The 13551-nt window shown below is 37.3% G+C and overlaps 1 protein-coding gene across 2 annotated transcripts in view; it reads right to left on the minus strand.

The window, feature by feature from the left end:
• The window catches only part of slc15a2 (solute carrier family 15 member 2), a 37320-nt gene that overhangs the window by 13040 nt on the left and 10729 nt on the right, over positions 1-13551 (minus strand). The window contains exons 9-23 of one of the 2 annotated variants that reach the window (XR_006106173.1): positions 12622-12704; positions 12360-12443; positions 12137-12226; positions 11214-11258; positions 10857-10892; positions 9315-9403; positions 8455-8536; positions 7300-7425; positions 5675-5833; positions 5446-5492; positions 5181-5288; positions 3832-3931; positions 3609-3752; positions 2673-2777; positions 1696-1954 (exon numbers count right to left, since the gene is read on the minus strand). Coding sequence is in view for 1 of the 2 variants with exons in the window: in XM_042494085.1 (XP_042350019.1) it covers positions 1763-1954; positions 2673-2777; positions 3609-3752; positions 3832-3931; positions 5181-5288; positions 5446-5492; positions 5675-5833; positions 7300-7425; positions 8455-8536; positions 9315-9403; positions 10857-10892; positions 11214-11258; positions 12137-12226; positions 12360-12443; positions 12622-12704 (1490 nt within the window). In the remaining variant the exon portion in view is untranslated. Of the gene's footprint in view, positions 1-457; positions 1955-2672; positions 2778-3608; positions 3753-3831; positions 3932-5180; positions 5289-5445; positions 5493-5674; positions 5834-7299; positions 7426-8454; positions 8537-9314; positions 9404-10856; positions 10893-11213; positions 11259-12136; positions 12227-12359; positions 12444-12621; positions 12705-13551 lie in introns of those variants that run through there. The other variant, XM_042494085.1, reaches the window with a different exon arrangement.

The raw sequence follows: 13551 nt of genomic DNA on the forward strand, positions 1-13551 counted from the left end.
TTAACCCCCGGAAGTCACAACCCAAACTAATCGTAATGCGATGAGTGACGCGATTAAGCCGCTCTAATATTTCCTCTCATTGTTGTCCTGCACATACTAATCCTGTTTGTTTCTTCCAGAGGAAGACAAACGGCCACTTAAATCATTTCAGTATGCTAATAAACCCTATCATTCAAGTTAATATTGCTGAGATGCGAACATTTGTTTTGTGCATAATGTTTCTCTGTCATTTACTTATGAAAATTGTCACTGAGCGACCACAGAAGGCTGACCGTAATGGTCTGGTGACTGATGAAAGCCGTGTCAGGGTCTGCCCCACATCCCCCAGAGAGGAAGGCTGCACGTGTGCCAGAGTAATAAAAGTCATTTTTGCTACTTGCACTTTGTTCCTCGCTGACACAAACAGCATTTTAGAAACCTCATTGAAGATATTTACATTTATAACTAAAAAATAGGCTTTTTTTGTGGCACAAATTTAACAATGCACATTTTAATCTCCTTTACAATTTCAAACAGCAAAAAAAACAAGTTTATGCATCATGTCTATTTACAGAGCTTTATAGGGAGCAGCACAATTTAAACTTTCCCAGAGTTAAAAAAAAGTCCTTCATGACTTTAAAGGATCATACGCTTGGTTTGCTTGTTTTCCTACATAAACTACATTTCACATATATGATAATTAAAGCTGGGGCAGGCAGTTTTATTCTGGCGTCCTGGGAAAAAATCCCATAATAAACTTTTAGCATATTGTAATTTAAGTGGACTGACACTTCTGCACCTCTTGGCTTTGTTTGCAGGCTCTAGAAAACTTTTTCAGATTTCTGCCGATCCCAGCTTTAACAATACTGATACATATTTAGATATTTTCCACCTGCTAGCTGTTAACTCGGTTCAGTTCGCAGAGACCTAAAACTTGCCTCAAAGAGACAATTCCCTGTCTTAGATTTTTGTCAAAAGTATTTGGATTATTAGTTTTAGTGCAAGTGGCTGCAGATTTCCTTCGTTTTCAGAAAATCAAACCCAGAAGACGGACGATAAAAAGAAGATTGCTGCCATATTCCTAAATCTCAGATATCGACTTAAAACAGTTTTTATTACAGTACCTGCTTTCAACTGCGTTACTAATCAATAAGTTAACGCACAACAAATAAATGCTAAAATGCAAAATTATTTCAGAGCGTTCTGACTGTCAACAGCAGCTTATTTAACGGTAAGACACCATTCAAAGACACTTGGTTTCCATTAATGATATCTGAACTGTTAATGAACTAACATGCAAAAACCAGCAGTAGCTATAATCTTTGTGGTATAATTGTTAAAGGCGCAACTGAACCATTGGTTTTGTCAAAGACTGAACCGGTTTTGATTATTTTTAAGCGTCACAGGAAATAGAAAATTTTGACATACGCAACAAATATACACAGCACAACATCTGACGTTCATTTGTAATAACACCATTGATCACGCTGCCGGAAATCACGTCGTTCTTTGCTTCTTTTAAACACTATTTCATAAATTCAGTCTCATTCACAAAATATTTTCCTGCTCTCTGGAGTGTTAAGAAATGCTTCACGTAATATATTAAAAGTTGCGACAAACAAATACAAATGTCCCACGATCACATCTTAGTGCTTCGATATCACAGAAACGTACCTCAGAATGAAAACATGAAACAATTTTTTAAAAAAAGGTTACCTTCACATCACTCATCCGGCGCCTCTGGAGCTCCAGTGAGGAAGATGATGCGCGTTACGAGGCACGGTTACAATCTGGTGCTCTTCCCCGTTTTGTGCAGGCGCATGTCACTCGTTTTATTCTTCACCTTATCATCGTCATCTTCCTCCAGGTATTTGTCCAGCTGACTGGGGTCAACGTAGGTGTAGAAGTGCGCCATGATGGAGAAGATGATGCAGACGCCCAACAGAAGGCCGGCAAACAGCAGGAACTCTTTCCACTGAGAAAACATTTACTGGTTATTTATGGAGGATCAAAAGTGACAAAAGTGTCTCAATGAATACAGGAATATATAAACAAATAAATAAAGTAACATATAAACAAACACACAAATAAGTAAATAAATGTATGAATGAATAGGAAAATGAATTTTAAAAAATACCAAAAAAAAAGAATGCATTAATAAATTAGTAAAAGTATAGGCACAAAATAAATGAGAAAAAAAATACAGAAAGAAAGACATACATTTTAAAATAAATACAGGAATAAATAAATAAATGTGTAACTATTGAAATAAATAAATAAATAAATGTACAAAGTAGGTGTAAAAAAAAACTACAGAGGTAAATAAATAATTAATAAATACATAAATATATGACAGAAAAGGATAAATTAAAAAATGTTGGAATAATAAAAAAATAATAATTAAATAGGAAATAATTAAATATCTATAATTCTTTTCTATATTTGTGCAACTACTAATACCTCTGCATTTATTTCTGTATATATTTCAGCATTTGTCTATTGTTTTTTTAATGTATTTATTTATATATTCATACATTTAAGACCTAACTACACCCACCGACCGCGATTTTCCATTATTTTGGAGAGAATGCAGACCGCAACTCACATAAAAACAATCTAGACTGATAACTGCAGTTCAGGTCAAAGTTAAAATTTGTTTTACTCCGTCCTTAAATTGCTCCATGAGGTCGTACCTGCTCCAGTCCCGCACCCTCTGCCACGATCAGCACTATCACATTCCCAAATGCGACAGTGAGCAGCCAGCCCGCCTGCAGGACGGACTTCATGTTGGCTGGAGCCTGAAAAGAGAGATTCACAGTCAAAGAAGGAAGGAGACGACAAGCAGCTCTGAGCCCAAACAAATATTTAAATGTTCAAGAAAATGGGATCATTACTTCCTAAATGATGCAAAAGTAGTGTCAAAACAGCGTTTTCTAAACCCACCATAAATATCTCTCTTAACCCTTTGAAATCTGAGCAAATTTTTTTTTTGCTCAAAAAAACTTTTTTCTTTAAAAAATATGGAAAGAAGTCAATGAGAAACTTAACAAGAAATTACCCAAAAACAACAAAGATACAAGAAAATTACCTTGAAATTAGCAAGAAAAGAAATGTAAAAAACAAGGAAATGACCTGAAAAATAAAATGCTTTTCTATAATGTTATTTCAAATATGTAATATTAATATACTTTTCTGGACATTTTTTTCCTCCTTTTATATTTTCAAATCATTTTCTCTCTGTCTTTTTAACTAATTTTCTGGTCGTTTTCTTGTCGCCTTTCACCAACGTCTCGCTCACTGCTTTTTTTTCATGTGTTGCAAAGAAGTTAAACAAATTTTCTCAGTTTCCAAAGGACTAAATGCTTGTGAAAGGCATCTGAATGCAGCACAAGAAAAACTGCTGTCGATCCAGGTTTCAAAGGGTTAACACTGGTTCTAACATAACTGGTCCTAGATTTCATTCACCAGAGAAATGCTGAAAGCCTCACCTGACAGACAGAAATCTTCATTTCCTTCTTTTTTCCACCTCAAATGTTGCTAAGAAGGCTGAATTCTGTCTGGTGACTTTTTAGTGCGTAATGGGAGAGTTTTTATACTGCAGAGAGAGATTTCAGTGTATCAAAACAAACCTGTGAGTAGGAGAACTCCAGGCCCGTGATGGAGAACATGACCTCTCCGATAGTTATGAGGACGTACTGGGGGATCTGCCAGGCAATGTGCACGTTGTTGGCTTTTACATCCTCCACCTTGTTAACCTTAATTTCACCTGATTCCTGTCAGAGCACACAGAGGGTTTTGTCACGTTGTAGAACTGCTGAGACGAATATAAACGTGTATATTGAGCATCCAGACCTCTGTGAGTATGACGGTGTAGGCGGCTCCAAAGTCCAGCAGGCCCAGGTCGAGACTGGAGCACCTGCCTGAGTGTGAGCTGCAGCTGACATCTGGGTATCTACGGGGAGGCAGGGGGCACAAAAAGGATGAGATGAATTAGACAAAAACACAGTAAGATGTGAGCAGCTGTGCGAGTCTGGGGCCGTCTCGAATATCAGTTTGGGAAGTCAAGCTGATATTTAACAAAAGAAATCTTAATAAATATTAATCCATCATATTTTTTAGTGCCGTTTTCTTGACAGACCCACATTTTTGCACATTATGTTCGATGTTTTTAAGTTCATAAAAACAGATTTGGCATAAAAAAATAAATCATCAGAATCAATGATGCTGCTAATCAATGACTTATTAAAAAAATCAAGTTTAGCCTCAAGTTTATAACAATATTTCCATCTTTATGGCTCTTTTTCTATAATAAATATCGTGGTATCATTACAAAAACTGGCATTTAAAGGGGTGACATTATGAACATTATGATTGGTGCTGAAGTTGGTTGAAATATTTAGCGAAAAAAATCATAAAGAAATATTAATTCACTGTATTTTAATGGGGGTTTATTGACAAACCCAGGTTTTTGCATATTCGGGGGAATAGTGTAGGTATGTTTTTAAACTGACATGGCACAAAAAATAATAAATCATTAAAGTCAATGATGCTGCTAATCAATGCAAAAATAAATAAAAATCCCCCTAGCCTCAGGTTTATTCAAATATAATGGATGCAAGTGACTAGTAAATGTGTCAAGATGTAAAAAAAAAACCCAAAAACAACACATTACTTAATTTGAAGTAGGCCTACAGTGAGTTTTTTTTGGGTGCAGAGCTTTTAATTTGAAGTGCCACTTTTATTCTTGCAACATGTTATATTTCTTTGTGTTGGAAGCCAACATAATTACATTTTGAGAAATATAATTAAAAGTGTGGTACTTTATCTACATGCGGACCTTGAACTAATGACACAGGAGAAATCTGGACTCAGATCAGACCAGATGGGAAACACTGACCCAGACTAGTTAGAAAAGTGTTAGCAGCATTTGTCAAGTTCAGCAAAATTCAAGTAGTTTTCGGGGATGTACCAGAGCAGCAACAAATCTGTGACGAAATCTTTTTGTAAGATGAAGCTTTAAACTGTTATAAACGTGTTGTTTAAATACCTGAGCGATAAATAAACCCACATCATCTTTACAGCCTTTATGTTGTTTATATATTACGACTTAAAGCTCATGAATACACCAAAGTTGGAATAAAGACTTCCTAACTTCCCAAGGAGCTCATGAATGCAGCATTAGACCCCCCAGTCCCACTCACTCTCCTCGCTCCACGGTCTTGTTGGGCGACATGCTGTAACCAGAGGCCACCTGGAAAGTCACTTCTCCAACAGTCAGGTCTACGGCCTCCGGCTGTGTGTTGAGGAACCTGTTGAATCAGAGGAACTGATCAGCAAACATAACTGACAATTCAGGTTAGTAGAGTTGACCTACATTTTTACAGCTGCAAAAGAGAAATGATCGTATATGTTTTTAAGTGTCGGTGCAAAACATGAGTCATAATCTCTAAATTCAACATGTTTTACCTCAGCAGGGGATTCCCATCTTGATTTTTTGTTATGCAGTCGACCACCTGAGCAATTAAAAAAAGGAGGTTTCTGTCAATAACATTAATTTATCAAAATCAGACAACAGTTGTAGGGTTGTTTGCTTACGTCAAATCTTTAACTCTGACTTTTGCTTATTTAGTCATCAATTATAATGCCATGGAAAAAAAACTACGAAGATTTAGAAAGAATTTTCAGGGTCACTCACACGTTCACACTGGACTCCACCAGCGACTGGGTGTAAGATGAGACTGTAAGCCTCCTCCTCGACAAACGTGTAGTTACACTCTGAGGTTTTTCCACTGAGCGTGACTTGAATCTTCAGGTCTTCGCCAGACGCTGGAAACTTCACATATTTAGGAGTGTCCTGACACAGAGAGACCGGAGAGTTCATGTTCAGGTTCTTCACTGTTTCATAAACATCTTTTTGCCTCAGTTGAGTTTTTAATTCTGATCTTCTGAGGTGGCTTTGTATGAGGTACCTATCCATATTTGGCATATTACCTACAGGACATGTCAGTCACACACACCCTGTCTGGAGAAGCAGACAGAGAACCGGCACAGAAGCTCGGCAGCGTACTGCTGTGGATGGGGGGCAGCAGCAAAACGTATCTTAGCCATCTAAAAGAATCAATATCAGTCTGAATGTACGTTATATTTAGAATATTTTCACCACATCACCTTGCCGTAGACAGCCCTCTCTGACACATATATGCCAGTAATGGCTTCAATCTATGCTCTTGTCAAAGACACCAGACTCAACGGAGAAAAACAGTAATTTTACCTCACAGTATACAGGAGTTGCTGGTCTACAGCTGCCTCGATCAGTTAGTTCAATTGTGTAACTGGGCGACTGTGGTGAACCAAATCAACCCTTTTAAATGCCAAAGACACACAACAATGCAACAGACCCGCAGCTCCTGTTTTTAACGCTGTTAAATCACTGTTTTTCTCAATAGAGTCTGGCTTTTAATATAGTGATATAACAGCAAGCGACAGCCGTGATAATATCCTACATATAGTGTACACAGTGACTGATACTAGTGTTATTTAGGTGGTTAAAATATGTTTTGCTGCTGCCCCAGTTCACAGCAGTACATTACTTAGTGCCAGTGTTGGTACTCCTTCTGCTTCTCCAAACTGGGGACGCGTCGACTCATACTACTACATGTAACACGCTGACTATAGAAATGTACTTCATACAACCTCACTTTAAAATATCCAAACTATCCATTTAACCTGACAGTTTCAATACATTAATTATTACCATTTAGAAAACTGTATTACAGCCTCACATATTTCTTAAAATGAAGTTGCAAAATTAGCCATGGACGTGAGAAGGAAAGGAAAATATTTATATAATAATATTTCTGTAGAGCAGCTGGAGGCTGGAAAAACAAGTTTGGCTTAGCGGTTCATTAAAATGTAAAACCGAAAGAACGAGTTAGAAACGGCCAAACACAAGCTGCACGCTGACTCTGAGCCCACAGCGAGCCTCTACACCTTCAGGCTTATGCGCATCTGCTAATTTCGGTGCATTTTTTGGGTGATATGATTCTGATTGTTTCATGCTACCATTTTGATTGTTGATTGATTATTTGTTTTAGCAGATTCCTGTCTATAATAATTCTGCTTGAAATTCTTTTTTTTTCTCTGTTGTATTTACTGCTGCTGTTCCAGTGAGGACACACTCCTGCAGAACATTTTTATCTCAATCATTCAGGCTTTTCCTGGTTAATATTAATGAAATAAGCGGCCGATGAACCCTGCATAGGTTGACACTGTCACACTCACGACGCGCACAAATTTCAAGTCTAAAATCTGTCCAGTTACCTTAAGGTATTGGATCGGCTCTGGGAACGGATTGCTGCCGGGGATCTCCAGACTCACGTTACCCTCTGCCAGGTTAAAGACCTGCAGGAGACAGTTCCCCCGAGGTGCAGGATCCACCACCGTTTTCTAGCAGGTACAGAAGAAAATTAGAGCACAACACTGACTTAGTTTACATGCACAAAATATGAAGTTTCTTTTGCCCCTTATGCCAAAAAAGACAATATTCCTACTCTTAACATGGCTATTAAGAAAAAAATAGTCCACTAGTATTTCTGTTTACATGCAGCCGTGCGTACTCTGATTAATGTACCCTAACACCTCAAAATATGGAATAGTGCAACATCTGCTGTTTGTGCCAGGCTTTTTTAAGACATGACCCCCAGCTCCCAAAATGATTTCAAATGTACCTCCAGCTCTACCTTCAGCTGCCAGCATCCAAGGCATGAGGACATCAGATAAAATTACATGTGGGGGTGACAGTGCAGCAACTGTACACCCTGACCACTGGGACCGTTCAGGGTTTTCAGGGTTCGTACAGACGGAGGAAAGTCCAGTTCAGAGACTTCAAACTACTTTTTGAAGCACTTATTTTCCTGGTTGAAATGTTTTTTTCCAGACAGCCATCAGTAGAAAAATAACTGTGCAAATTTGTTGATGGAGCAAACATGTTACCAGGACCTTAAAATGGACTAATTATTAATGAACTGGTTGTCATGATTCAGGTATGTGACTGACAAGCTCAATCTCTTTTAACAGTAAAAGTTTTGGAGGCTGGTGAAAAATCCTGCTGGCGCTCTGAGCTCATACTGCTCGAACGGCGAACGTTTCATAAAATAATTGATCCTTCTGTTCTGTAATTATATTCAAGTACTTTTTCAAAAACCAAGTGAAAAAATATGAATTTCAAGTTATCCTGGTACTTGAATGTCTGAGTGTCATATTCAAATGAAACCTATTTCAAGGACATTTTTTTAATATTGTTCGCTAAAACGAAAGTTGCATGAAAGAATTTCAGGTTTTCCAGGATGCATTGTAGTCTATGTACAAGTGTTTTTAGGTTTGCATGAACACAAGTAACCTCTGTGTGTAAGTAAGTTCACATTTTAGTGAGCGTCTCTTTATTTTGTAAGAAGAGGAAAGATTTATGATACGTACCACAACGTTCACCTCCACCAGCGTGGCCGCTCCAAAGGCCAGCGCTGCAAAAATCATGCCTGCGGCCATTTTCCTGAGAGGCCTGAAGGACAGACAGTCAACACTTTTACACAGCTTTCATTCAAAGTCGACCTTTATCACTTTTTATATCAGAGAAGTGATTTCCACATCATTGTCCTCACTGATCTCCTGCCTGACAAGAGACCGCCTCATCACTTGTGACGTAATGCCATCTGTTGCAAATGTCCTTCTCACAGGGTTCCTGCACCTTAAGGCGAGTAGGATTTAAGACTTTTTAAGACTTTTTTAATGCCAACCAGAGCAAAATTTAAGAACAATTTTACCACGAAAAAAACAATGTTGATGAAAAAAATAAACCATAAACCCCATCGAGGGACATTTTTGCCCTAATTAATTTAAACATAAAACATGACTTTTAGGTTGATTTAATGACATAATGTGAGAGTCATTCTTTTTGTTTTATTTTATTTTGTTTGGGTTTTTTTATTGTGCCATTTATTTCAAGATTTTACCATGCAACATCAGAAATATTTGTATTATTATTGCTATTATTATTATTATTATTATACAGTTTTAAATAAATTCTGAGTTGTGACATTTTTCCACACAAATACACTGTAAAAATCCCTGAGTCACTCATCACATGTATTCTTCAAGATGTACATCATGTTTATGTACACAGACATGTCCCTTCTTCGTTAACAGTTTGTTCTCCTGATTTGTATCTTTGGGATCTAAATCTGAGGTCACTGGGCTCATTTTCCAGTTTAAGAGGCTTCTTAAATGCTCATTTCTGCAATAAAGTTGGGTGTATCCAAAAAAGGGAGACTCCTACTCACGTGACGTTGATTTTGCAAAGGCCAACAAGCGGATATATGATGAGGTCAAAGATCGGCACAAAGACAAGAATCAGCAGAGCGTTCAACATCTAGACAACAGGAAGGGAAAAAAACTTGCTGTTAAACGCCCACTAAAAATCATAAAATCATAAAGGTTACAGTTATACGTGAATATAAGACTGTTTGTGATTCAATATCAACAGTAAAGAGATGGCAGGATGGCAGTGATTAACAGCTGTAAAAGGTTTTTCATGAGAACGAGTTCCAGGAAAAGTCAGGCATCTTCCTGACATGTTGACGGCTGACAGGTTCAATAAAAGGATCAAATAAGAAGGAAAATGCAACATGACAATGGGTCTCATGCAAGAAACTACACACAAACATTTTTTTCTCTTATTTTCGCTTGTATCCAGGATTTGTTCTTATTTTGTTAGCACCCATTGATTTGGGGCATTCACCAGTGTTTTCTTATTTTTCCTTTTCTCTCAGGTAAGACAAAATTTTATGAGAGGTTCGGAGCACTTGTACAAAGATAAGAGAAAAACATCTCGTTTTCACAAATTGTTGCCAAGCACAAGGGGAAAAAAAGTTTTATATTTAAGGAACATTTAAAAAATGCTTGGATATTATTTAATCAAATTAGGATTGTGTTTCACAGTTATTAAAATGACTAGATTATTACATTTCAGAAAAAATAAAAAATAGAAAATACTTGCATTGATCCCAGTTACTGTAATTTCAGTTACTGTGTGTCCCTCTACTGATCAGTACTGGAATGTAACTTAGTACATTTACTCGAGTATTGTATTAAAGTGCAAATCTTAGTAACTTTTATATTACTTGAGTATTTTAATCTCATGTCGCTTTCGACTAATACTCCATGACACTTCCGAGGGAAACAATGTACTCTTCCCTCCACTACTTTTATTTGATAACTACTTTACAACTTAAGATTTTTGCGCAAAAATTAAAATATGAAAATATACAAGTGCAGCTGAAACAAATAGTCAATTATTTAGAAAATTAATATTTCATTTATATATAATATCATCATTTTTCATCCAAAAAACATTTTATGGCAACAACTTCTCATAAAATATTGTTTGTGTGAGGTTTTGCTGCTGAAAGTGCTGAAAATATACAATAAAAAAGGGTATTTTTACACATTTTATTATACTTTTTTCTGTACATAACTTTAAGTGTAAAATCATATAAATATATTTTTTCAGATATTTTTCCCTTTTTTGAATTATTTTCTAAAACAAACCTCGCTTCTTATTATTATGAATTTTTGGGTAAAATTTCTTATTATTTGTGGAAAGTTTCTTGCCAAGATGGCCATTGCCTTTTTTGTGCAGTTTTCAAAGGGTCAGCTTTCAAAGGTGTCTGAATGCAGCACAAGAAAACTGATGTTGATCCAGGTTTTAAAGAGTTAAGGTGCCACAGTTTTCCTTATTCATGTCCTGTAGTGTTTTGTTCTATCAGAACACCTTGTTGTGGGTTTTTGCTTATTTCGCTGAGAGGAAGATGACCTACACATACCTGCATTTGGTCCGGTTTAATAACGAAGGAATCTCCCTGAAAAGAAAAAAAGAAGATTTTATCTTTATTATTTAAACTTTAACTGTGAATTTGACTATATGTGCAGGGTTTGCATTGCACAGTAAAATTCACCTCCAACTGGAGGAGTGTGTGGTTTATTAAGACCATAAACATGTAATTTACTGTAATTAAAATGATGAAATGCAACAACACCCTTACAAAGGAAACATTTACGAGACTGTGCCATGGGATGAATATCACAAAAAACCCACCCACTGATATCAAAGTGCAATACAAGATTTTATCAGCTTTTTGACTTTTTAAAACCACTGTTATCTAATGCAAAGAAGCTCTTACAAAAGCCAAGTTCATCCTTGTGGCTTGAATTGTCCAGCGGGAGCCCTGCAATAAAGACAAACACCAACTGTTACTGTCAAAGTACTAAAGGCATCAGCTTAACTGCTAGTGTGCATAATGACCCTTTGACAACAGCAGACCTGGTTTCTTTTTTTGTTTTCCTGGAGAGTATAAATAACTAAACATTTGACATGTCTTCCAAGAGACACATGTCCATGCTTTTGAATCAGTTGTTTTAAACAAAGACTGAGTTGAAGCTCAGGAATGTTGAATGTGGCTTTGAGGTTTTCCATAATAAGATGGTTGTGATGTTTTGGCCAGTTGGAGGAGGAGATAACAGATAGTTACGGGATTTTGAAAAGAGAGCGATAAAACAAGATCATGACCTCATGTCATATTCAATCAAAAATTGAACATGACACTTCATTTAAAGCCGCGGCAGGCAGTTTCATTTCGGCGTCACTTGGAGAAAAATCCCTGAATGAACTTTGAGCATATTGTAATTAAAGTGGCCCAAGAGAAAGCCAGACTTTTGCAGCTCCTCTCGGCTTTGTTTTCAGGGTTCAGAAAATCTAACCTGTGACTGGAGACTTCAGACAATCACAGGTTTCAGAGAGAAATCGTTTCTGTTGGCTGCTGTTTGCAATTATATGTGCACACCCTTCAGTGAAAGCCTGATTTAATTGATTGAATTGATTAAATTCTGAAATTTAAAGAATATTTGATATTTATTATTAAGACTGATAAAGCAATTAACTCAATGAAAGTAGAAAATTATATTCATGTATAATATCTTCTAAAGCTTGATTTTGAAACATGCATTTTGTGCACAGAGTGATACGAGTGCGTGTAATATTAAAGGGTGTCCTAGTTAAAAATCGAAATTCTTGTAGCGCAATCTCTTAAGTGCTGTCGTCACATACTTGTTGATCAAACAGAGCCCAAAACATTGGCAGCGGAATGTAGAGCACCAAAACCCGCAGTACCATCTTAATCTCCTGGATCAGACGCTTCTGTTAACACACAAACACAAAACACACTGAGTATCGATGCGGTAAAAACACCCGTGTACTTTTTCAAATGTCCTCCACAGAAAAGACTCAAATTGTTGCACAGAAGAGTTAGTGGAGAGGGTCCTTCTGTTACCGTGTACTTCTCCTCAGCCCAGTCCAGCCAGTGTTTCCTCGGAGAGTCATACTTTGATCTCTTCCAGCGGTTTTTGATGGCAAACTACAAACCAAAAGAAAATAACAGCGGTGTAAATCAGATAGAAGCAGAAGCAACGTGTAAAATTCATACTTTTATAACAAGACAAAATGTTCCTGGATGGTAAATAGCACTTGAATTAATCCGTTTGCACTTTAATAAATAATCTGATACGACTCAGGAGGACTGTGAGATGACTCACCCCGATGCAATTGCAGACCTCTAACAGGATGTTTCCCTGGGGAGGATTCCTCTTGTACAGCACGCTGCCAGCAATGAACACAACTGCACAAGATGGATGGAGAGTTAGGTTGGACTCGGAGGACTGAAGAAAATTTGTTTATGTTGGAAATGGCTCTGCTGTTGTGCAAACAATTGCTCCACTTGACTGGTACCAGAAGTACCAATACGCTCATATGAGCTCTTTATTTCCTGACCGACATGAGGAAAAACAGCATAATCTGACAGAGTAGTTAACCATATTTGGATTTTTTTTCCTCCTGGAGCAGCTTTGAAATAAAATCTGAGAGTAATAAAATCTAACATGCTGTAAACACGCCTCAGGCCTCTGACACCGAGACCTGCATTTTGTGTCATCGTCACTGCGATCGGTGGCCCCGGCCTGTAACAAAATCACAGCCTGTTTTCACAGTGAGCGTTCAGTGAAGCATGAAACCCACAAGGATCAGTGGGGATTCAGAGGCAGAGACAACTGACTGTCAGGACGTATGAGGAGGGGCCTTGATCAAGAGGAAGCCCGGCCCTTCAGAAGCTGGACTTCATGCAAACATGCTCTCAGTGTGCAGATGCAACATTCTGAAATGTGACAATTTGGATACTCATATTAAAACTGGGGCATTACTTAAAGCCTGGTGCTTTTCTTTGCTTTTCTTTTCTTTAGGTACGCTTCATCCTCTGGGCCCACATGTTTATACAATTTTTTTGGCAATCCTTGTAATAGCTGTTAAGATATTTCAGTTTGGAAGCAAAGTGGTGGATCACCTCTAGAGCCATGCTATCAGCAGCATTAAAAGTCCATTAAGATCTGATTCTTTTGCTTTAATATACAGTCAGTTAACGACCTATCGCCATATCATGCAGAAGACAGTGTCATGCAGTCACTGTCACTTTT

This window comes from Plectropomus leopardus, chromosome 10 (assembly GCF_008729295.1).
Source record: "Plectropomus leopardus isolate mb chromosome 10, YSFRI_Pleo_2.0, whole genome shotgun sequence".
Classification (NCBI taxonomy): domain Eukaryota; kingdom Metazoa; phylum Chordata; class Actinopteri; order Perciformes; family Serranidae; genus Plectropomus; species Plectropomus leopardus.